The 26221-nt window shown below is 38.6% G+C and overlaps 1 protein-coding gene across 1 annotated transcript; it reads left to right on the top strand.

The window, feature by feature from the left end:
* The first annotated feature begins 8653 nt into the window (after positions 1-8653).
* Positions 8654-16570, top strand: LOC139467132 (uncharacterized). Its single transcript, XM_071248849.1, has 3 exons — positions 8654-8732; positions 14384-15103; positions 16014-16570. The coding sequence occupies exons 2-3, from the start codon at positions 14407-14409 to the stop codon at positions 16568-16570; spliced, it is 1254 nt and encodes a 417-aa protein (XP_071104950.1). The 5' UTR covers positions 8654-8732; positions 14384-14406.
* Positions 16571-26221: the final 9651 nt, after the last annotated feature.

The raw sequence follows: 26221 nt of genomic DNA, 5'->3' as shown, positions 1-26221 counted from the left end.
GTGGATGACATGCTTGGTTTATCAACGTAGCGGCCAAATTCAGCCTGCAATGTATGAATGTGTTTTGCTGTTCAGAGATTTTACGAACGCTACATTTTATCTGTTACGAAGGGAGTTTACTCTAATTGTCAGCGACCCAAGAAGCTGAATGTCGACACTTTGAATGTAGACAGCCTTGCAATATGACGAATGTTTAGTCGTGTGGTCATATCAAATGGTATGCATGTTCGAGTAATATTAAGCATTAACTCAACAAGCTTCGTTATACATAAACAAGATGTAATATTAAACGGCCACCTTGAATGTTCATGCTGTCGGCCATTAGAGTAATTTTGTAAAGGAGTACACTTTCATTTCTTATAACAAATACGATAGTTGTATTTGGATGTATTACGTCATTTCTAAATACGAAATATATATCCATAAATAAAATCTATATCTTCAACACAGGCTAATATTTCTGCTCAACGAGAAACTGACGAATTTCTTTTGAAATAAAGAGCAAAACCTCTCATAACATTGACATCATTTTGGGACATCATGGAGGATAATTTCTGTCTTGATGGATACTGATGAAAATAACGAGGAACTAAACTATATCTGCTTATCCCAACAGTGCTATCCAATACAATAATATCTTTGGGTTTTTTTAAGAAATAGGTTAAACTCTTGTAATAAATCTCCTTTCATCGTTCCAAATACAGTAATGGTTTAATAATTACAATTTAACCTTAATATATAGACCCTTGTGGCGTTAATCACATCACATTTTACTATACTTATTCAAAGTAGATAATTCTAACCATATTGCTTTCAAAGAGGTATATGAATATATTGTTCAGACAATCTACCTCAAATATTCATCGTAAAGGTCCTGTTAACATGTCACGAAGCATAGATCTTCGACAGTATCTAGCTCGAAAACGCTTTCAACAATCGAGCCAAGCCACTATAGCGCCTACAGGTACGTTCCTAGTGTGAAATTTGATCTTGAATTTATTTATTTTGAACTTGAGGTAGTCTCAGTGTAGATTCGACAAATTGACATCAAAACAAGTAGGGGTTTCGCCATTCTACCATGACGACAAGAATGTTTTACAAGCGGTAGTCTACCCGTGAAAATCCGGGTTAGAATAGATCTTTAGCAAGCCATGCTTGCCATAAAGGGCGACTATGCTTGTCGTAAAAGGCGGCAAACGGGATCGGGTGGTCAGGCTCGCTGACTTGGTTGTTGCATCTCATCAATCCCAATTGCGTGGAGCGATGCTCATGATATTAATCACTGGATTGTCTGGTCCAGACTCGATTATTTACAGACCGCCGTCATATAGCTGGAATATTGCTGAGTGCCCATGTTCTTGACAGGGACCCCAATTATTCTCGGACACCTTTGCTATATGCCACACACTCATATATGCCACAGCATATCAGGATGTCCTAAAGAGGTTTTCAAGTGACCTTGCCACACAAAGTAATCAAAAGGCATCTTTTAAATATATTTTCAGACTTTCACAGAAAAAATTAACAGCATGTTTCTGATGTCTGACCCCATTGTGGCCACTCTGTTACTGAGTATCCTAATCAGAAAAGTCGAGACAAGAGGATTTTCAGGACCGAAAATGTGTAAACAACTTTGCCACAGCATGTTGGGATGCTCGGTTTATCTGTATTCAAGTTCCCATCTTACCTGCCAAGTTCTTCCAGAGAATCAAGCTGGTTTCTCTAATGGCTGGACTGTCCATGTCAACAACACAGAGGTAAATTCTTGTTTCAGATGTGCTTTGCACATTTTTCATTAGGGCTAGGAAGTGTTTTTTGTGTGTGTTTAACCATTCCAATTAGTTGTATTTAAATGTTTCAAAGTACTTGACACTTCAATTACATATCCTTTCAACTGTTTCTGGTGGTTACATTTCGGTACCTCAATATACAAGAATATATTCTATTCTGCAGCATTACACCAAGATGTTGGCAGCCTTGAACTTAACATGTGGAAAATACTCAAAGATCTTCTTCAACAGAGCAGGGAAACTTTCATGTGCTATTAATTTTTATACAGGTAGGAACAAAATATTTTCCAACCCATATTTACAATCAAATACAAAATCAACCTATCGTACTATTTCATTCAGTATGACCTTTTTCAAAGTTAATTTTGAGTTTAGGTCGTGGGAAATACTGAACAAGCAGTCTATGATTATTGAAATATGTGACCGCGAACACAACGTGGAAAATACTCAAGGATTGTCTTCAATCAGGGGACAATTTCGAGTGCTAACAATGTTCATAAAGGCAAGAAAAAATAATGATCAAACTGACTAAATAAAGCAAAATTAACTATTTTGTAATCCAGAGACCCCTTTGCAAGTTAGGGTCGTGACAAAGACAAACCAAGAAGTGTTGAAATACCCATACATCTGTGTAAAATGATTACATCGACACTGACTGAGTAGGTTGGGTTTATTTTTCAGAATGAAACACACACATATAAAAAATACAAGTTGAGTACAGGTGAGCCACGTTGTCTCCACCTGTTGATTTATAACAGGGTAAGCGGGTCGGTAATCTGACAACATATTTCTTTCGATTGGGTTGTGTGAGCTCTCTCACAACAAAATAAACACATTGGTGCCATTTGTAAAATTCGTTATTTGTTTTCATCTGCGACCGGACTGGAATATTGGAAAATCACACTCATTAACACAGATAGCCCTCACAATTTGCTTATACTTTCTTATGCTTCTTTTCAGTTTCAGAAAACAAAGTTCGACAGACACAAGACTTTAGGTCGCGACTTCTATTGATAGAACACATGTCCGCTGGAGAACGGCCTGTGCATCAGTTCCACCTACACAACCAAACTATGACCCTGTATTCGAATCTAACTGTACACTGGGTCAAAGCAGTAACATATTTTGCCGCTATAAATAGCATTATGCTCTCCCAGACATGGCCACCTAGGCTGTCCTACTTCTCTCTTGACGGTAACACTGTTAAGACAATGAAGTCGAAAATCGTATGTACTGCAATGGCTGAAGATGTTAAACGACACAATCTTATATTAGCTGTAGGATACGGCATGCTTATACCTGCCATTTACGCAATGACACCAGATGGCGAAACATTCAAGTTGTTATTCAACATAAGCCAACCTTCAAAGCATAAACATAATTATCCATCTGCAATGTCTGTGGACCCAAAAGGCGACTCTCTTTACATGTGTCTTTGTAAGAAGATAATTAAAGCAAACTTTGAACTGAAGACCATGACAGAGATATATCAGGGATCATATATACAGGGATTCGACATGGATGGGTCAGGTGAAGCACTGTATATTGGTGTAAACGATAGCATCCTTCGATTATCCTTGACGACTAGTCATATTACAAGGGTAGTTTCATTTAAATCAATTATCCTGAACAATGTGTATGGAAGAAATCATATTTATGCAAGTGTATATGATGTTGAAGAACTTATCAGTGTCGCCATACATAAAAGGCCGATAACCAAAACGTTTCATAAATTGATAACAAACAAAAAACACAAGTATTTCATGCTTTGCTTTGTTCCATAAGTAAGTTAGTGTTAGTGTGGGCTGTGACATTGTATTAAACACAATTGGTGGTATCAGCAAAATGCTTCAGTATGAATTAACGCGAGCGATACTGACTGCATCGCCTCAAGATGTGTTTTAGCATGAGGCAATGAAAAGTTGAATTGATAACCAGAGAATGCAGGCAAATTATATTATGCTATACCACAGGATAATTACTTGAAAACGCTTTAACCAGTGTCAGCCGTTGTAAATGTTACTCTTATATGTTGGTAACTGAAAAAAACACTTCATGGTGAATTGAGTCTGTGGCTCTGCTAACTGATGAGCATCTTCAAGTGTACATTAAATGATGGTGTCGAAAATACGAAAAACGTTCAGGAGATAAGAGACTACGCTTATTGTTTTAGGCTTTTAGTCCACGAGCCCTTACATGTCATTAACATTTTAAAGTGACAATATTCGCATCGTGATGCTCATTTGTATTATTTATTTTAAAGTGTATTACTTTTACCATGGAAACCATATCCTGTGAGGCGCCTGTCCACGAGGTATTGTACAGAGTTGTAAAAAACGTGGAAACATGATGTAATAAAGATGCTAAAAATAGATCACAAGAAAGTGTTTTTCATCGACGAGCCTGGCAAGCTAATCCATTTATTCACCTCTTAGAACAAGTAAATCCTGCTGGAAAAATATATTCTCACACGGAATCACCACAGGTGTGTGCTTCATAATGTAGGCAGTTGCATTTTAAGCCTTTCACTTGATGGGTGGGACACACTACGCTTATGAACTGCTCCCCACCATCAATGCCCATCGTTGTCTCTGCGTTGAGCTCAATAAAACGTTCACAGAACGTCAATGATCGCCAATACGCTCATGGGTACCCGTCTACTGTATATATTCAGACCTATGCAGACAGATTCAGAGGGACTAACAACTCTCCACAATACTGTCTGACAAGAGGGATGTCTTCAGCTTTCCAATAGTCAAGTTTCTCTTTATGACGAGAAATATTCCATCAGTTCCAGACTTTTGCATCTATATTTCACAACTTGTTAGTTACAATCGACCATGCTCTTTCCATGAAGATTTCAAAGAGCGTAACATGACTCTTGTTCCAAAGTTGTTTGATCAGGGTTACATCATTCAAGGCTCTATTGAAGCTTTCAAAACATTTCATGGTAAACATATAGATGACATTTCCAAATTCGATGCATCGGTTTACAAAAATTATGTCTGATGCAATTCAAAATTTGACTTGTACCATACGTTCCCGTGTTTTTTTCAGGTGAACAACTGACTTGCACTTGCATGTGTTTGTGACGTTTGATACGCTCACACCTGGTATGATCACTATTCGGTAGTTATTCATAAACTCGTGTTCATGATACAGTCGGAATCGTACACTCGACTCTTGTGACGATTGAATAGGTTCTGCCCCTTTTAATGAACAAGCGCACGAGGTGACTGGGACCTTTGAAAAGTCGGGGGCACGTGTGGCCGAGTCGTCTAAGGCGCCACGATTCGTTGTGCAGAGTTGCGTCCCTTGGGCACGCCAGAAACCTATGATTGTGGGTTCGAATCCCGGTTCGCCCTAATTATGTTTCTAGGTTTGTCAGCACCATATCCGTACTCGTGGGTTTCACCGAAGTGGTAAACGTCTGAGACCTGCATCACTTCTTGCTTTCCTCCCACATTAAGCTGACACGTCGCGATGTAACAGGAATACTTTTAAAAGCGGCGTTAAACCCAACTCACGCACTCACTAACTCATTTGGGATGCATTGTATTCTTCAGGAGTATATTAACACTTATCCTTCAAATCAGTTAAATCGGTTGAAGATGAAGCGAATCGGTCAAAAGTACCCAAACAGTAATCGGCAACTTCTTTGTTAGTAGATGCGCAAAGTCTTCTGTAGCTTATTATTTGTGCAAGTCCTCCTTGTGCAATGCATGGAGATATCAGGGATATACTCCAGAAACAAATCTATTTTAATGTAAACTGAAGTCCAGTTTACACGATGTGAATATAGTAAAATAATTGCTATACATTTCTTAGAGACACAAAGCCTACCTCAAACTAAACACTGTTACACCCGGGGAGAGACATTGAAACAATAGTGAAATAAAACTGATAGAAACTGATTGCTGCCCGGGGCGGTCACACGACATACTTAGTTCAGCGCAACCTTGTGGCCTTATGTGACATGACAATAAACAGTTTTCAATGCCTTTGTACCACGACAACATGTGACTATCAAGCTCCAAAATTTCATATTTGTATCTATGATATTAAATTAAATATATCGACTTTATAAGGTACAATAAATTTACTAAAAAATCTACCTGTGAGTTTCCTTTTTTGAAGAGTGTGGTTTAATTTTTGAGTTTTCAAAACGTTATTTTTTAATTTTGTCTTCCTTAGTTTGCACACAGCATGTATAAAAACAGCATGTTGAATTTTGGAAATACCTTTAACCGAGACTGGCCACAGCATGGAGAGTTTCTGGACAAATGGGTTATCAGAATTAAAGTAGGACGTGTTGAATTATATTGAACTTGATTTGGCTCTGTTCTCTAAATGTTGGACCAAATAGTTGAAGTTCATATACTTGATTCACTCTTTTTACAATGAGAGGTAAAAAGATACCAAAGACTGAACGAATGTGGTTACCAGCTGGTTATAATGCTACGAAACTGCTCTCTTTATATTAACTGTTCCGCAATGACTGCATGAATCGTAGCTATGTCACAATGCGTGTTTCATACATCTATTCCCGTTTGGATTTCGGTTTAGAATGTCTCCAGATCATAATCCATGTTTATCGTAATGGGTGACAAAATGGATTGGTTGATTGTGAGTCTTGGTGCTTCGAGTTCATAGGACGTTTCTCACTGTCAGTCACTGGTTTGCCTCGCCAAGGCTCCATTATTTACGGGACCACTTGGAGAGTGATGTGGAAAAAATATGTTAGATTATTTCTTAATTTTAGTACTTGCGTTACTAATCTGTAAGCCGATGTACATGTATTATTTTCTGATGTTATTTATGTTGATATTAAATGTGCACTAACATTTCCCCCCAATAATGTTATGAACCTATATGATATATTTCATCTTTGGATTAGCAATATAATGCTTATTGAATATAGTTCAAGTTATAACTTTGTTATGTGGAACATTGTTGTTTTCGCTGCAGCCAGGGGCAAAAGGAGGCAACAGCATTCCAGAAGATACACACTGAGATAGTGGATCTATTGAGGAATAAACCAAATATACCAGAGGTTGTGAATGATGCAAACTTAAGTGCAGAAATTGTTGTTAAATACGATGAGCAACGAGATCGAGTATCTTTTGATGGTTTTGTGGCTTTAAATTAATGCCAGATTAGGATTTGTATCTGCACTCAGCCACTGACCGTTAAATGGGTTGGGGTTACACTATTGTAGTTACCACAAGAATTCATCTGTTTCTGAATGAATATCAAAATATTTTTCCACCCCAAACCTACAAATCTATTATTGTTAGAATACTGATAAAACGTTATCTCAAATGGAATAAGTGGGATGTATCTATATTATATATATATATATATATATATATATATATATATATATCGACTTTATAATGTACAATAAATTTACTAAATATATATATATATATATATATATATATATATATATATATATATATATATATTAAATACCTGCTTTAGAGTTTTTCAGAATTTGTTTTATGTTTCAAAAAAGTGGATCAAGGCAAAACCAAAGAAAAAAGATTCTGACAATCAATAATTTAGAAAGTTGTAAAAGTTTTTAAAAAATATTAAAATCTCCACAGAACTGAGTCTTAAATTCTTTGTTGACTGAGTGTTGAAGACACGGCATGGATTACCATTTTACAAACATTTTTATAACATTTCCATAACGTTTCGGAAAATGTTTTTCGGATGTTTTTTTATAACATTTTCGTATTAGCTGGGATGCAATAGCATCTGAGTAATTTAAAAAGAATGTAACGCCATGTTTTGTTCTAAGGCTGTTGTTAGTGATTCCGTAAATCAGATCGACAACCCACTCTAAACACTGGACTCAACCCATGCCGCGTCATTCAATATATTTGCTAACACAAAAGAGTTCGCGTTTTATTTAGTCATGGTAGAATGGAGATAAGCATACTTTGTTTTCAATGTTGAGCTACGTTACACTGAATTTGGAACCGAACGCGCAGTAACCTAGCTAGCTCTACATTGAAAATACAGTATGTGTATCTTTAAATATATTGACTGTTTATATTGTTAATAGAAAATTCTACGAGTGAGTGAGTAGGGTTTAACGCCGCTTTTAACAGTATTCCAGTTATATCACGGCGTGTCAGCTTAATGTGGGAGGAAAGCCCGAAGTGATGCAGGTCTCAGACGTTTACCACTTCAGTGAAACCCTCCAGCACGGGTATGGTGCTGACAAACCTAGAAACATAATCGGGGCGAACCGGGATTCGAACCCACAATCATAGGTTTCTGGCGTGCCCAAGGGACACAACTCTGCATAGCGAATCGCGGGGCCTTAGACGACTGGGCCACCCGTGCCCCCGAAAATTCTACGAGTTCATTATCATTATTTTTTTCGCATACTGTTCGAGTACACTTCTGTTTGGAAACACAATCCATGTGATTCTATTTTGTTCTGTGTAACATATTGTTTCCATCTATGGAGGTATTTTATCCGTTTTAAAGCAAACTAACCACCCAGTTACTAGTCATATCTCCAGAGAGCTTATCGGTGCATGCCTCACATGAGTGAGTGAGTATGGTTTTACGCCGCTTTTAGCAATATCCCAACAATATCACAAAGGTACCCGGCCGCGCCCACGCCGGGAAGATATGCGGGCTGTCTGCTGCACCTGGCAACTCCTACCGTGAACTTATGTTATCACTACGCTCTGACCTGCACATACTAGCTCACGCCCTGACTGGCTGTACTTGACCCGTGTGCGATTTGCGATAATATCTGTCTCTTTAGAGTGTTCAAAGACAGGGTAGGGTACGAACCCATATTGCTGAGATTAAAAGGGCCTCATTATATAGGTGACCTACCTGATGCTGTCCTATGACTCACAGCTCGAACGTAAACCTTTCTACAGATACGACTTTTGGATAAATGGCGATTTTAAGGTTAGTGCAATTGTGTTTTCTCTTTAACCTTTCTATGTTGGATATTGTTTAACAACTTTTCTTTGTTCGTTCAATATTGAACGGGCTATCAGTTACAGTAGAGTTCAATTCGGGTTGTAGGATGGGAATAACTAATCCAATTCGCTGTTGTTCTTTTGGGCATTTCCGTGCGCTGTGACAGGAATATTAAACTAAAGAAAGCGTTTCCATGATAACAAAGCCGTACTATGCCTGGTGTTGGGTAGATGTTGTGAATAGTATGCCAGGTGACTACGCCTCGTGCGTTGAGCGAACACTAACGCTGAGCTCTTGTTTCACATGTCTGAGCTGCAAGAACACATCTATTTTTCTCTGGAGTGATTATTATGATCTGCGTTTTTTCTTCCTTGATCATTAAAACGTTGTTTATTAAATTTCTAATTTTTATATATTTATTTTTGTAATGGAAATGCCGTACTATAAATCTTTAAGTTTGAATCTCCAACGTGAATTTTGTCTGGACGCTATTATTTTATATAGTACATTAAATGTGTATGCCTTTCTTAATAAACAGCTTACTTTCCACTACCGCTACTTCTACTAATACTACTACTAATACTACTGCTGCTGCTGCTGTTATGTGGGAATGTGTCACCTGAAAAGGTGTCGTGTTGAATAATAAATAAAAAATAAACAAACTCCTTTATATGATTACACAAGCCCATCGACACTGCCCGCTATCGTCTTGCACGGGCGTGATTTGGGCCGAGATTTCTTCTTATCATAAACGCTCATTTGTCGCTTTTATCTAGAGTAAATATAGACATGAGAAGCTATATGGAATCGATTCACTTACCAACATCATCAGACCCGTGAAGACCCGGGTAGTATAGGTCTTCATGCATCAATAACCCATGCTTGCCGTTAGAGGCGACTAACGGGATCAGGTGGTCAGGCTGATTAATACATGTCATCGTATCCCACTTGCGTTGATTAATGCTTTTGATGTCAATTACTGGATTGCCTGGTCCAGGCTCGTTTATTTACCGCAGTCAAATGGCTGGAATATTGCTGACTGCGGCGTTAAACAACAAACAAACAAACAAACAAAATAAAGTGATATAAACTGTATGCCATTTTGACGTTTACATGTTATATATGCTAAAAAAGGATGCAAGTAAGATGCAAACATGTGTTTTATGATTGTGCCTTTTTTTTAAAATAAATTTTTATTCAGTCATATACACAGGATACATATGCACTCGGAAAACAGTACAGCTTTATGAGTGAGTGAGTGAGTTGGGTTTAACGCCGCTTTTAACAGTATTCCAGTTATATCACGGCGTGTCAGCTTAATGTGGGAGGAAAGCAAGAAGTGATGCAGGTCTCAGACGTTTACCACTTCGATGAAACCCACGAGCACGGGTATGGTGCTAACAAACCTAGAAACATAATCGGGGCGAACCGGGATTCGAACCCACAATCATAGGTTTCTGGCGTGCCCAAGGGACGCAACTCTGCACAGCGAATCGCGGCGCCTTAGACGACTGGGCCACCCGTGCCCCCAGTACAGCTTTATGAATACAGGTACTTCTCAAAAGGATGTGGTACAGAGGAGGCCTAAGGCATAATCCACATCATGGTACAGATGAAGGTATATTTATGTATACAATTAAGAAGATGCGGTATTTATGGTACATCAAATTATGTTGCAAGCATCAAGTCAATAAGTTATTTTGCAGTTTGAGTAAACAAAGCCCATTTTCTATTAAAGGCAGAGAAGTCGTTATTTCTACGTGCAATATGATATGATTATGCCTTCTTTGTGTACATTTTGTATACATGTGAAGTATTAATAATAAAACGTTGTGGTAAAAGTACACTTTGAATTAACACCTTCTTCTAGTATTAAACCCAACAGCTCTATCTGAGTGTAGAAAAAGAGGTCATCTCTTACAGTTACATAGCCCAGTGAACGGCTGGGTCTCCATTGGCGATAACGACAAAAGCGACAAACAAAGTGTTTCGTGTCAGACCCTCATGTAACCCCGGGCTACGAGGCTAATTGCAGACTAAGCTATACAATGTGTAGGAATCGTTCAGGATACAAAGCAAGTTATATGTATAAAAGACTACAGCGACAATCGATCAGGGTCCGACTGGTGTGTGTGTGTGTGTGTGTGTGTGTTTGATGTTTCGGGATGGGTCAATAAAAGTCAATATACTGTTGATTGATCTAAACTCGTATTTAAAGGCAAGTGTCTTTGAAAGGGGATTACAACGGAAACACTTTGCGGAAGCTTATAAAGTGCGCAGCAGAATTGGATCTAGGAACATAAACTGAGGGGAAAAGAAATTCTAAATCTCAGATGATTCAAAATAATAAATATCCTTGATTTTCAATTGAATATACGTTAAGTTAGCCATATTATATTCAAAACTGTACTGGTGCTGAGTCAGCACTCAAAGAATACTTCTACATGTTTTTAATTTAAAAAAAAAAAAAATTGATTTAAAACAATAAAACAAATAATTTCACATAATACACAACTGCTGACCGGTATCTCAGGCATCTTATCTTTGAAAATTCGCTCTTTTCGGTAAATATTTATATTTCAAACTTGGCAGGGGGTCATGTGGATGCAAATTCATTTCCTTCCCAGTCTTCATCAAACCAGTATATTTTTACACGAGATTACCCAACACAGATTACTTTTACAAACTGTTGGAGGAATGAGTGATGGTTAAATGAGCATAATCAAATTTCCTTATAAATTGCGTGGCAAAAGAAAGTATACCGAGTTTGTTTTATGTAACTGAAAGAACTGTTGTTACAACACTATTGGACAGTCTGTAGCTCTGTGTAGTGACAAGGCAATATCAAAATCGTTTATAGAGTTGGTTGATGGGTTTGTTGTTTAACAACACTCAGCAATATTCCACCTGTATGACGGCGGTCTGTCAATAATCAAGTCTGGAACAGACAATACAGTGATTGATATCATGAGCATCGATCCACGCAAGTTGGATCGATGACATGCATCAACCAAGTCAGCGAGCCTGACCACCCGATCCCGTTAGTCACCTCTTACGACGAGCATAGTCGCCTTTTACGGCAAGCAAGGGTTGCTGAAGACCTATTCTACTCCGGATCTTCACGGGTCTCGTTTAAAGAGAGCAGCACAGTTACGGTAACAGCAGCTAACTTCAAACTTTAGTCTTACATTGTTTTATTGGCTTACAGATCCGTCGAATTAACTTTCAGAAAACAAAATTAATATTAGAAATACCGCAGACGGTACAGATCGATCTCTTTGATAATAAAAAGGATTCATAATATATTTAAGGACCCAAACCAGGTCAATATAGTTTTTACCACCTACCGATCAAAATCCAATTTTAAGTTGATTACAACAATCCTGTACAACGCCTTTTTAACCTACCGACTTTTAATTAGTGATATTAAAAATCAGTAGATAGTGGGCCATTGGGCAACATTGCACCAAGTCAACAGCGGTACTCTTTAATCTTTCAATGTGAATGGGATCACAATATGATACACAAGAGAGACTTACTTTTGTCTATGAGTGTAGCACAGGAGGCCAAATGTCCAGGTCTCTCGAGATAGCTGACTATGTGGCAATACCTGACAGCAAAGTTATTGATTAGCTTATACTATCAACATATCAACCTTACATGCGGCTAAGCAAACAGCAATAGAAATAACTCTAAGATAAACATGAATGCATTTTCAATGTAGAGGTTTAAATCGATACTTGCGAGTTTCATTTTGAACTGAACGCGATAGCTGGATATCATTTAACGTTTTAAACTATTCATTCGTCACGCGTTACATTTTAAATAGAAACTTATACAGATGGATACAATATACAATTACTGGTACATAATTATAGTGTTACTGCTGATCATTGTATAAGGCTAATGTCAAGGCCAAAATATGTGAAGTGAAAGAACACCAGATTCCTTCAAATTACTATATTTAATCTCTCATGCCAATATAAGAAATATGAGAGAATCGGATGTTCTTTAACTTCTTTTGAGTAGTACATATACTTTTCAAATATATTTTAAAGTTTTGACATTGCGCCTTTTGTTTGTTTATAATTGTTGTTTAACGCCGCACTCAGCAATGTTACAGCTATCTGACGGCGGTCTGTAAAATAATCGGCCTTGACCAGACAATCCAGTGTTTGGCATCATGCGCATCGATCCACACAATTGGGATACGATGACATGCATCAACAAAGTCAGCGAGCCTGATCACCCGATCCCGTTAGTCGCCTCTTACGACAAAAGCATAGTCGCCTTTTACATGGGTTGCTGAATGAAGATCAATTCCAAGGCGGATCTTCACGGGTCATTGCGCCATTTAATTTCTATAGACGATCAGTCGACGTTATTATTCAAAACTCGATAATCCTACAACAATTAAGAGCATCGCTTCGGAATGGACTGCTTGATCAGGTGCCATGGCAACGTTGATGTGTGTCTTCCTTCGGGTCAATAGTATGCACTGATTGTCCCCTACCAGTTTTCAAGCTTTAGTAATACATGAAATAGCAGACTTGGTGATTATATCTATGTGTAACGAGGTCCTTTTATTCACGTGAACGGTTCATGCGTGGGTTACTGGAAAACACACAAAGGTCTGTAAACAGCATTTAAGGAAGAATCGTATGCCGCTCTTTGAAATTGTGTTTGAAAGATTATGCTCGATTGTACGTCAAATGTTGTGAAATGTGGACACCAAAGACTGTAGCTGCCGAGAATACTGCTCGACATAAAAGGAAAGTTGACTGTTGGAAAGTTGCAGTCACCCCTCTTGTCATACTGTCTTGTGGAAAGTGTTTTGTCACTCTGAATCTTCATGCACACATCTAAATATGAGACACACGAGGCGACCTCGCTGGGCGTTTATTTTTAGTTTAGGTGTGTGAAAGGAATTGGCAATTTGATGGTTATTGAACGATATCAGATCATCGATAGACCTGAAGCTTGAGTTGATTTTCTTGGCCAACATATCTCGTTCTGAGTTTGCCAATCCGAGGAGAATATTCCGATTCATATGCACAAAGAAACAGATGAGCAAGAATGGGAGAACAGTTTGTGACTATTGGGATGCCTAGTTCTCGCCTAAATGTCGGTGCTCAAGAATACTTATATTTGTTTGCTTCACGTCACACTCAGTGATATTCCAGCTACGCCCTTTAAATGATAGCGTATGAACCAGGCAATCCAGTGATTGACCATATATATTAAGATAAGATGGCATGCATCAGCTAAGTCAGCTTGCCTGACCACCCGATCCCATTAGACAAGCATGGGTTTGCTGAAGACGTATGAAAATAATCGGGTGTTACTCCTTTTGAATATATTGTATATCATATATACACTTAAATTGTTATTGGTATATCATCTGTCCGTATCATATCTGAGACTCGTATCTCCGTACCTTCATCTCGTTCTCTAACACTAAGCTGATCCGTCATGATATAACAGAGACACTGTTAAAAGTGACTATAAACTCAACTCAACTCTCTCAAATATATCGTAATCTGTTTTATGAATTTTAAATTCCCACTATGAACCATTGGTGCTATGTATACATAATATTAATACAACACATAATTTATCTCTTGTTTAAATTTCAGAGTGGCATTAACTTGGAAAAAAGATGAAACCTATCTTCAATATGTTGTCGCGCAGATGTGTCAAAATCAGATCAATGAAGTTCATTACATTCCTATTTGGGATCTTTACATTATCATATATGATGACTCAGAAAGAATACCAAATAATACAAACAGTGGAGCCAGATGTCTGCAATACAAATAATTTTGCCCATTTGGGGCTTGCAGGAGTTGGGAAATGCCCGGATGTGGGAGAATGCATGATGCGGGGAAGATGGCGGACTCGACCCTTAACGTCCTTGGAAAGACACAAAGTAGATGATTATATATTTTCAGCTAGAAGGGAACATGGTGTGGCAGAGACGCTCCAGAGGAGTGATGGGAAATGTTTCAGCGTGTCGTCTGATGGCGGGAATGGATGGTTTCGCGCGCTGTGTGATCCGGATGGACCGACGCCATGTTGCTATGATAATATTTGTGTCAACAAAACCTTTAAAGACTGCAAGTGCCCGGGCTGTCAAGATCTTCGGAATCTGATTCATGCCGAGTACTCAACCTGGCAGCCTGCAGATCCCCGATGTATGGTGAAGAACTTCACGGCCAAGGAAGCATGTGACCTTCTACAGGGTGCGACAGTTGCTTTTGTCGGAGACTCTCTGATGCGCCATCTCTACACTGTTCTACTCACTGTGCTCACAAACAATGGCCACGATGGAGCTATTGACAGCAACGCTCCGAAAGGTATATCTGTTAAGTGTACAAATGAATAATGAAGTAGGATATTTGTAGTTGAAAACCACGAAAACCAATATGTCATGATATAGGGCAAGTATTTCATCTCTCATTGTTTCCACACTACAAAGATAGAGCGAGGATGTTCAAACACATCAATATTACTACAGTATTACAATGGCGTGCATCAGGATTGTGCGTCATAAATTGTAACGATTGGAGGACGCCCTTTTAACAATGTTGTTTCTACTCTGGCCATAACCCATTTAAACCCGGATTACAATAGATTCCCTATATTCCGTTGTTGGTCGTAAGAGGCGTTTAAATGTCACCATGCCTGTGTTGGACGTTAATAGCCTGGACGGCTGGTAGAAAGTTTGATCAGAGAGTGGTACTTGTAACTCTGCCTGGCGCTCGGCATTAAGGGGCTAAGACAAGGGCTGGTCGGCTTGGAGTCAGTAAACTGTGCCTGAGTCTTCATGTTAAACTGCTGCATGGTATCTCAGTGGGGTAGCACTACAAAATCGGCATTAGTCTGGACTAGTACAAGCAGCCACACACACATGCATGCACGTCGCAATATAAGTGCAATAATTTTGGACGCGCCGTTTAACCTCATTTCACCCCACCATTTTCACTTCATTTCAGCGGCTATCATATAGTTGAGATATTGCTGATTGTTGCGGAAAACAACAAAATCAAAAATACCCTCAATAGCTGCGCCAAGACACTTTTATCGTGGGCTTGAATCACAGATTCTTTACAAGTATTATTCCTTGTTGGTCAGCATCATACCCATGTCAATGATTTACCATGGTAAATACGCCTATGATGTGACATTCGGTATACTTTTTCCGCTCAAAACTCATGTCGCTGTTCTGTTTATGAAATAACCCCTTTTAATCATTTCTTGCTACAGATATCCAGAATCGATGTGCAGGATGGAAGATACTCACTGAGAAGGTTTGCCTTTTCTGGATTAAACGGAATGTAACTGTTTGTAACAATTCTGTCAGGTTTCAGTTTTTTGAATATTTTAGATCATCCTTCTCCCAAACATTCCTTGACTTAGGCACAAGCCTTTACGGTGAAAACAAATCCTTATTAGTGGCAGGTATTGGTTTACATGAGGACTACGATTTTACAAAAGTATTCCATAAATTCTTATGGCCATTCCTACAAAACCAAATAGACAATGGTAGCGTGTGGCCAAAGGTAATTTGGTCTACAGTCCATTCAAGATCTGTGATTGTCAGCAAAGTCGACATCGAAGAAGAACTGTACAAGACAAGGATGTTTAACCAGTTGATGAGAGACAGGATGGAACGATATGGCGTGACCGTGTTCGATACGTTTAACATGACGAAAGGAGTAGCAACTCCTGATGGCACTCATTATGGGTTTGGACTAAATTTGATGAAGGCACAAATGTTTCTTAACCTTGTACTAGAAATGAGAGACAGACTGGAGTGGTGAAATGTATTGTTCACGATCACAAGTAGGTTTCCCTGCTATGGCGTGATTGATACTGTTAACGTATTTAACGACACATTAAGCAATATTCCAGCCATACTACGACTCACCATCGACTCTGGATAAAACAAACCAATGACTGAAAACATGAACAACGGTCCATCGGGGAATGATAGCACACAGCCAACCAGCCAGATAACTCGGCCCAGCTTAGTCTCCTCTTCATGTTGTGGACCTATTAGTGCCAAGCTTCCAACAAGGAATGACGGCCATGACTACATAACAGGTGACACCGCCAGATTAATTTGGCCATCGAATAACAGGTGGTAAAACTTAGGCTAGAGGCTCTGTTCCTATTGTTGACCCTGTACTCGCAGTGGTGAATAGGTTCTCGGTAGAATAGGATGGTAATGAGAAGACACACCAGAAGGTCAGGTTATAAGATCCCCATTTGGTTAAGATGGCAAGATGATTGCGCACTGTTCCAGAGTTATCGTATTTCGGGCGCCTTCAGCATATCTTTGTGTGGAACAATGGATCAAAATCCAGATTAACCCGAGAATGTTCCTTGTTCTGTCAGTAATCACTGCAAACACGAAAACGTCGTTTTTTTTCCGTATATGGTCATTGGACGGAAAAACGACGTTATTTGGACGCTTTCAAACCATCGTTTTTCCGTCCAAATAACGTCGTTATTTGACATCGGAATTTACTGGGAGAGAACGATATCATCAAGCTCCTCCCTTTCTTGATTGGCATTGTCAATCAAGCAACAGCGTCTACCGGTATTCCTACTTCTCAGATTTCATTGGTCATTTCTCGCGTGTCAGATTACAGGCCCCGAGTTTGACGCTTTCCTCGAAGCGCTTAGCGGAAGTACTGAAATCAGTCGTTCTGCGCATGCGGGTTGCTTAATGCCTTGTCCAAATTTTCCGTTCTGTGCATGCGCGATTTCGCGCATTGTTTCCACTATACGTCACCACTATTTGACAGTGATTCATAAACACAGTCTCAGGATGAGTTCGGAATCGTACAATGTCGCTTTAATTTATGGCACGTACTTGATCGGCACGGATTTCCCGTTAACAAATACAATGATAACGGTAATAATTTTAGTCAAAATAATTAGGAAAGCGCAAGGCTCAGGAAAGTCTGAGTATAGGAAAAGGATTTATACTTTCAAAAGTTATATAATCGTCAAATACGCAAAAGAATATCAACCGGCTTTTAAAACTTATTTTTTTAGAAGGTGATCTTGGTGTTTATTGCCAGATAGTATATGCATATACATTTTCCCGATATTGCTTATTTTAATGTTTATTAATAGTTTTAAGGTTCGTCCGCCTAACTGACGGGATTCCACTTTCTCATTTGTACATGACAGTGTTCTGTTACTGTAAACAGATTAGTTTCAAATTCCAAACTGGTGATATCTATTCAGGCTAATGCTTAGTCTCTAAAACTGTATAGTTTTGAAAGAAACAAGTAACTCCATTTAAAATGAAGAGGAGCCCCAGTTATATGGGAGATTCCGAGATGAACCTACTCTATGGATATCTAAGCTGCCACCCAAACCGACCCAAATTGGACCCGAAAGCTTATTGTATGCTATATAGTCACATGGAAGTGCACTAGAATTATACATTGTATTCCGGACGATTGTGTTCTTTTATCTACTTTTAAATGTTGCCTATACACTAATCTGGACGTACTACTCATTGTTCTATTTATGTCATCCTTTTATATATATATATATATATATATTTATTTATATCAGATATACATTAACGAAAGTTACCATTCTAAAGTCATACTCTCATATAACCTTATATTGTTCATAGTATCAAAGTTGATTCAACAACATCAAGAACAGCAGTTTAAACTACTGAAACACCCAAACACAAGGCTGTTATCAAGCGCTGGTGCAGACGTGATGCATCGTAAAAAACTGTATCGTGATGTCATCAGAAATACAATTTCTTGCAACATTTATACTACGAGATAGTAAGGCTAACGCTTACTCACCGGTGGAACGTAGACAATATCGTTAATACAGATATCACGTATTTGAATGTTAATACTAAAGACAACACTCATTATTTTTGCAGTGACGATATAACACTTATACACGTTTATTGGTGACTTTCATCAGTTTTGCTATTAATTTTAATAACTTTGTTTTCACATATACAAGTAGCAATACCCGACTAGCCTGTCATACATACTTATGGGGCAGTTTTCAATCTTGTACTGACTTACTCTGGTGTTCCTGAGGGGAGGTTATTGGCTTGGGTGTTATACCCCGTTTTTCTGGTAATCCTATTATTACTTCATTTTATCTAATGACACCCTGTTCTCTGGATCACGGCTCCGTGACTATCCATAACAATTAAGATGAACATTCAGTTCAAGTACATGAATGAGTTTGTTTTGACGCCACAGTCAATCAAAGACCAATGCTGTGCTGTTTGATTACACACGTCTACCAGGTCGAACATCGTGGATCTTTTTCTACCTAAAGAGAATCATAGTTCATATGCTAATCCGTCTATTGCCTATGAAAACCGTGTTCACAGCTGACCGACTTGGTATTATTCTGCACTGACAGAAACTGGATGTACTGACACACAGCTGTTATAGATATTTAACTAACCCCTGATCAAATAGATGCCCTTCGTTAATCTCTGTGTGGAGGACCGTATATACCTGTGATAACGATACCGGTGGCGATGCTGATGCTGATGGTGGTGGTGATGATAATGATGGTGACGGCGATGATGATGATGATGATGATGATGATGGTGATGGTGATGATATGCTGATATCCTTGCATTTTACAGTGGTGATAAATATTATCTGTGATTGCAAACTTTAACATCTGAAAAATGAAAACACATTAGGTTGATCATATGATCAAGGCCGCTTGCGTTGCCTAGTGGTAAAAGAGTTCGCTCCTCGTGCCGAAAGTCCAGGTTCGATTCTCTGCATATCATAGGCACAATGTGGGAATCCCCCGACGTGATATTGCTGTAATATTGCTAATGCGGCGTAAAATCCGACTGACTTAAACTCTCATAAATCACTGTGCCATTGCTAACAAGGTTCTGCAGATGGCACCGGAGTATGTCAAGATTCAACTCTCGGTTGTTCTTCTTCCATTATATCTCACCAGAGACCATCTATTATATGGTCTCTGATCTCACTAGGTGGCGCTACTGGCTTCGCTAGGTCGTTCATTCATCCACAGGGCTGTGTACATAAATGGCGGCACTTTCTTAAAGCGGTTGTCAAGTAGGAGTTTATGTCATGGTTCACCTCAACCGATTCCAGCAGTCCTGCTTTTATCTGATCCATTGACCTAAGTTTGTGGCTCTGTGACAACACGTACAAAAGAAAGTCTTTGTACGGGAGATGCAATGGGCTATTCATGGCATATCACAGGCTTTTACGGATTGTGAACCGGCCTCGCGATATCTAATCCGCTGTCCTCGCATAGATATTAACATATCTTCGAGATCTGTCTGAATGAATGGCGTGACAACATTCAAGAAGTACGTTAACGGTTATGTGAAATATTAGAATGATTCCACCACAGAAGCCAAATCTTAAAGTTGTTTGATTCTTCGGTAGCATTTTCAATAAATGTTGTTCACGAAAGGTTCCTGAATACATTAATCGAGATTACGCTATCCGCATGGATGACCTATTCCTGCATAGATATATCTAGATCGGTGACGCTAAGCCGGTGACCCGTACCCAGATCCGGACATACCAGTGAAACAGGCACTCACTCACTCACTCACTCACTCACCATGTATCAATCTATCAATCAAACAATCAATCAAAATGAAAATCGAGTGACGGATGCTTGACTCATTGTAAGTCTTTGTACGCCATTGTATCGTTGTTAGTGGTACCAGTTACCGATTTGGGCTAGACGACGCATTGACGAAGCAAAGAGTTTAATCAGACGTCTCCTTGAGGGAGACTGGTATCACACCTGTGATCCCTGGCGATAGGAAATATGACATTGCGTACCAGGCCAGCAGTTAGACGTATCAACGTATAATCGTAAATTCTCCTCGGCGTAATATATATCTTGCAGGTGTACGTAAACAGGATGTGTTTGGTAACTTGAGCAGGAAGCACAAGTGCACGAAGGGATGGTATTTCAGATGACAAATGAAAGAAGACAGAAAGATTGTGACCCAAAGTTAGTGTCGCACACACGAATTTTTATTAAATGTATCCTCGAGAGTCAGTAAGAAACTAGAAATAACTGCCTTTGTTCTGTAAATCTCACCAAGTTTCAGCTTTCGCTGTGGAATGAGGTTTGACATTTGTAAAATGATCTCTGTTATCTGTCTGTACCATCAACTTAACTGCCCTACCCCCTGCAGTTTTCCCGTCCCATATTGCCAAGCAGGTGACCCACAAGGAGGAATACGGCCCTCCCTCAGTCCAGACTCATGAGTTATACTGTGCCTACCACAATAAGTTGTGAATACGTAGCCTTGCTGTGGCCAAACATTTTGTAACAATTTGGCAAACTTTGATATGTAAACAGCACATATAATTCAGTTTTATTTCATCTTAACATATCAGTTGAATCCCACTTGACCTTTGAAGATCCGGTTCCGAATAGATTTACAGCAACCCATGCTTGCCGTTATGGGCGACTATGCTTGTCGTAAGAGGCGACTAAAGGGATCGGGTGGTCAGGCTCGCTGACTTGGTTGATGCATGTCATCGTATCTCAATTACGTGGATCGGTGGTCGTGATATCAATCACTGGACTGTCTGGTCCAGACTCGATTATTTACAGACAACCGTCATATAACTGGAATATTGCTACGTGTGGCGTTACACAAAGAACAACAAACACGGGAAAAAACGGATCCTACTTATTTTGTGGATACCATAACAATAAATCAAACCAATAGATCGTTTGAGCTAGCTAAATATAAAAAAATAGTCGATAGTCATATTTCCCTCTGTTGGTCCCACGTGAAATGTTCTTCATGAATACTGTAAATCATGAAATTAACGCAATAATAAGTCAGCACATTAATGCGAGTATAGAAGAACCCTGGCCTCCGATATTTATGAGAGTAGCCTTGCAAAATTCACTGTAGTCATAAAAACGATTTTTACATATATAAATACCTACAGAGGAAATGCTTAGCATTTATCTTTTAAGGAAGAATGTGGGACTTGCTTAATACATATGTATGTGGACATATATGTATGTACATTTGGATGAATATAGATATACCTCCTTATAGATAGTGATCGTAGATGTTTGTAGAACGTGCACGAAGAAAATGGAATAATTATGTGAGTAATCGGGTAAATACCACGTTTAGCAATATTTAGCCATGTTGCGATATTGGTTTCCAAAATACAAGACGGACCATGAAATTATGACTTGAATTTGGACCTGGCTTTCTGGTGTGATGTAACACCTCATAATCCAATGTAGAAAAAGAGCTAAAAGCACGAATAAAGATCACGAGATGAAACTTATGTATACATCTGGGCATATATTTGCGTAGTATTACTACGTTAATTCATCAGATATATGTATTTTGCGCAAAGGATATTGTAGATCGACGCTTACATGCGCATATAACCTATTCACCAGTGCTGTAATATTTAATTCATTTGTCTTTTGATACATATAGATAGGAACATGGAGAGGCTGTCTGAAGAAATATAGACATGCATGGGATCTTTTGGATAGTTGTACTTCACGGTTAGACAAACGCTTAGTCCCTGAAAATACATTATTTTGGTTAAAACGAGAAACTATATTTAAATTTATGGAGCCCAAGTGAGATGGAAATTTCAAACTGAACCCGTTGAACATCTAGGCTTGTTTCATTTGGGGCTATAGCATTGCAGTAAGGCCTGGGCGGAAGGGAAAATAATATGGTTCAGGGACTGTGAGACAAACTGCATCACGGTCTGTATCGCCGTCTTGATCTTTAGAGCTACGAAATTAGAGCCACTCGACACCTGTTTGCACCCATCAGATACCAGTCACTACTGTCACTACTCCTCTATCCAAACGAAAAACAACCCGAAAAATGTCGGAAGTGTATATTTTTAATCCTTCTAATTTACTTTTTAGATACATGATTTAACTTAAAAGTAATTATATAGATATGTGATGCTGGTACCGTTTTGTCGCCATTGTGGAGTTATTATGAATATCAAATACATGTCTTGAAATATAGACTTGTAAAAGAGTTAATCAAAGAACCATATGCAGCCGTTTAATTGGCGTGTATCGATATATTATCCATTTACTTATACACACTTATTATGGACATATACAGAATTTCATTGTACCTTATTATTAAAAACATTACCCGTGAAGATCAGGGCTAGAATAGGCCTTCAACAACCCATTCTTGTTCGAAGGCGACTAACATGATCGGGTGGTTAGGCTCGCCGACTTGGTTGATGCATGTCATCGTATCCCAATTGCGTAGATCGGTGCTCTTGGTGATGATAACTGGATTGTCTGGTCCAGACTGGATTATTTACGAACCACCGTCATATAGCTGGTATATTGCTGAGTGCGGCGTTAAACAACAAGCAAAATCTCATATTAAACATCTTCCAACAATGAGAAATTAAAATTATATTTCTATATATTCTGTTATATTTATAACATAATTTGATTCATAATTTAATTATTGCGTTGCTTTCTTCCCTGTCATTCAATGTACATGTTCAACCCCCTAAACTTTTAATATTTCATTTTTCACAAATGGCTACGTTAATGATTTGCCTAGATCTCTCGTTACCTACTCACACAAACAGATTAAAATAATTTGTTTTACTATCATATTTCTGTTTATCTAATTCATAATACGAAATTGATAATTCATTTATCACAGTATAGATCATATTCGTTTATATCACTATCTGATGCTAAGGTTTTATTGCAGAAATTATAATTAATTCGAAATGTAGAAAGATACACAATTTGCCATTATTTGACTTTTAAACTGTACAAAGTATAATATAATGATCAGAATGCCTGTAACAGGTAGTATTTAAGAAAGAAATATTTGTCGATAAGTCCCATTTTTCAGATATGCCCTTCAGTAGTATTATTGTATATCTCCAAAGAGAGGTTTACATTGTAGTTATCATTATTTTTGGATAATTAAAAAAGCAACATAGAAAATATATATGCTACCATGACGAAAGAATACAGAGTATACTGTACATAACTCGCAATTATCCAAAAGAGATTTCAAATCACAATAACATATCTGATATAAAGAGAGGTGGTAATGATTTAATCTCTACATTGTGCCCATGTTCATGAGCCCTTGTTCTATTCATCAAACAGCCCCAAACCGAAACTCAACAACATATCCGATCACACTGATTCAGGATGTCCCAGTTCTCCATGCGATACTGACGCCCGTTCGTCTAAATTTAAAAGGAATCCGGCTCAAGTCTAGAACGATTTTGCAAGCCTAGATTGCCTCAATTCTATCCATGAAAGTAAGCATTAATAAAAAAATATTGTTCTTGTCTGCTTCAGATTATATTTTGTAGAGACATATTTTTAACTAGGAAAATTGTACTGACACCGGCGCTGTCCCTATTGAAGCTATTTATAAGAATTTCGAATTGTCGTCCATTGTTCAATGTCAATACATCGATGACAAGTGAGGATATCATAAAGTAATCGTTGATGCCGCGCTACACTATAATAAAAATTATAATCAAGTTGACTGGTGTGCACAATTACTACAGTGAACATGTACGTGATCATGCCCTAATAATCAAATGCCGTAATGTCAAATACCAATATATTATTGTGTGATGAATTTAACTGGATCAGTGGTAACATGTGATATTTATATTCCATCACTTTCTCTCCTGGTTGGTCCATCCATGTCTACAAAATGAACATAATACAAATAAAATGGAGCCTAGAACAATTCTTAATTTCAGGCTAGGGCTGTGGAAATCTAGACTTTCCCAATCGTTATGGATTTGAGTTGGTCTCATCTTTTACATTATTCTCTTGGGACAACGCCACAGCTCATACCATGCGCTAACAAGACCAGCTTGACCCCCGCCGGAGCTCCTGGATTTTGGTTATATCATCTAACATGGCCAACTCTGCTCTTAAGTAAACAAGAACCTAGTCAGCGAGGGGTCCTTTATCATCCCTATGTGACTGCTTATAAAAATCTGATATCTCTTCCCAAAGACCTGGTTAATAATATATTTTCTGCTGATTATTCGAAACAGAGTGAGTGAGTTGGTACTACATATGTTTACGGTTCTATTTTAAATGACTGCAGCGCTCCATTATGAAAACAAATTGTTTTAACGCCGCTCTCAGCAGTATTCCAGTGATATATGACGGCGGTCTGTTGTATATGAAATAAACGCAAATTGAATCTTGAATCTTGAAAGTTGTAACATTTCCGCTAATAAGTATCACATGCAGTATACAGTATATCAACTGCAATATACTGTATACAACATTCAGTATACAGTGAGTCGCGAGCTCTGCGCTGGGCTGGAGCACACATTTCCTACCCCTCTCCCTTCGGCAAACACCTCATGAGGGGTGCAACGAGGTCACAGGTCAGGCGGTGCATTCGTCAGTTGTCTAAGCGGTCAAGAGTAAGATCATCCGGAAGACCACTGCACTAGAGGTATGTGGATTGTTGATGAGGTACTACGTGTTTGGAACTGGGAATCGAAGACTAAGCACTTTTAGAGAAGAGCTCACAATAAAACGTTAGGGACTCGCGGACGGACTTGTGTTTTCATTTCAAGACTTACATGTATCAGGTTGAACTTCTAAGACAGATGTAACTTGGTTATCGCTTCCTAACTGCAGCATTAACTAAACTTTACGCCTTTTATACACATTTGTGATGATGCGACAATGCGACAACGAGACATATTTTGACCATGAAAATGTCGCGTTACGGCATCGTCGTCCTTTTGTAAAATAAAGAAAAGGATTATTCAAAGAGCGACAATGCAAACACGCGACAATGCGACAAATAGCCAATTGTCGCGCTTTTGTTAATTTTGACACGTTTTGCTTGTTTTTGTAAGGGCGTCAATGCGACAATGCGACAATGTCCCTTCCATAGTGATCCGTGCAAATAAAACTGAGTTCTGAAATAGAAGTCTGACATACCAATTAAAAGATAAAGTGTTGCAGCTTCTGATTTCATAGATCTTCAAGAAGGATTATCAATAATGGGATGGGTGATGAGTTCAACTGCATGCCGAGTCTATACGTTGTGATTAACAATAATGCTCCGAGTCAATACATTTTGTCAAAATGTATGACATGTATTACGCGAATGAACATATTGTTTATACTCGTCCATGTTTTAGACGGACAATATAATTTACATGCTCGGTAAAAGTGAGGACGGGCATCATTGTGTGTTTCCGTGCTTTGGTCAGGTGAACAATTGACTTGTCCTTGCATGTGTTTGTGATGGGTGCCACTTGTGTGGCAGGATACGCTCACCTTTTCCCGAACACCCGTTGGATGTACAGTTGAAAATGGTGTTTAATGCGATTACCGTAGTGTGTTACTGCAACTGTTCAAATGTTGTGCAGTGCTGTTATGTAATATGTAAAAGA

The sequence above is a fragment of the Haliotis cracherodii genome, unplaced genomic scaffold (genome assembly GCF_022045235.1).
Source record: "Haliotis cracherodii isolate W230 unplaced genomic scaffold, xgHalCrac1.p SCAF_19, whole genome shotgun sequence".
In the NCBI taxonomy this organism is placed as follows: domain Eukaryota; kingdom Metazoa; phylum Mollusca; class Gastropoda; order Lepetellida; family Haliotidae; genus Haliotis; species Haliotis cracherodii.
Note: the sequence above shows the minus strand (reverse complement) of the source record. Positions and strands in the feature narration are given on the sequence as shown.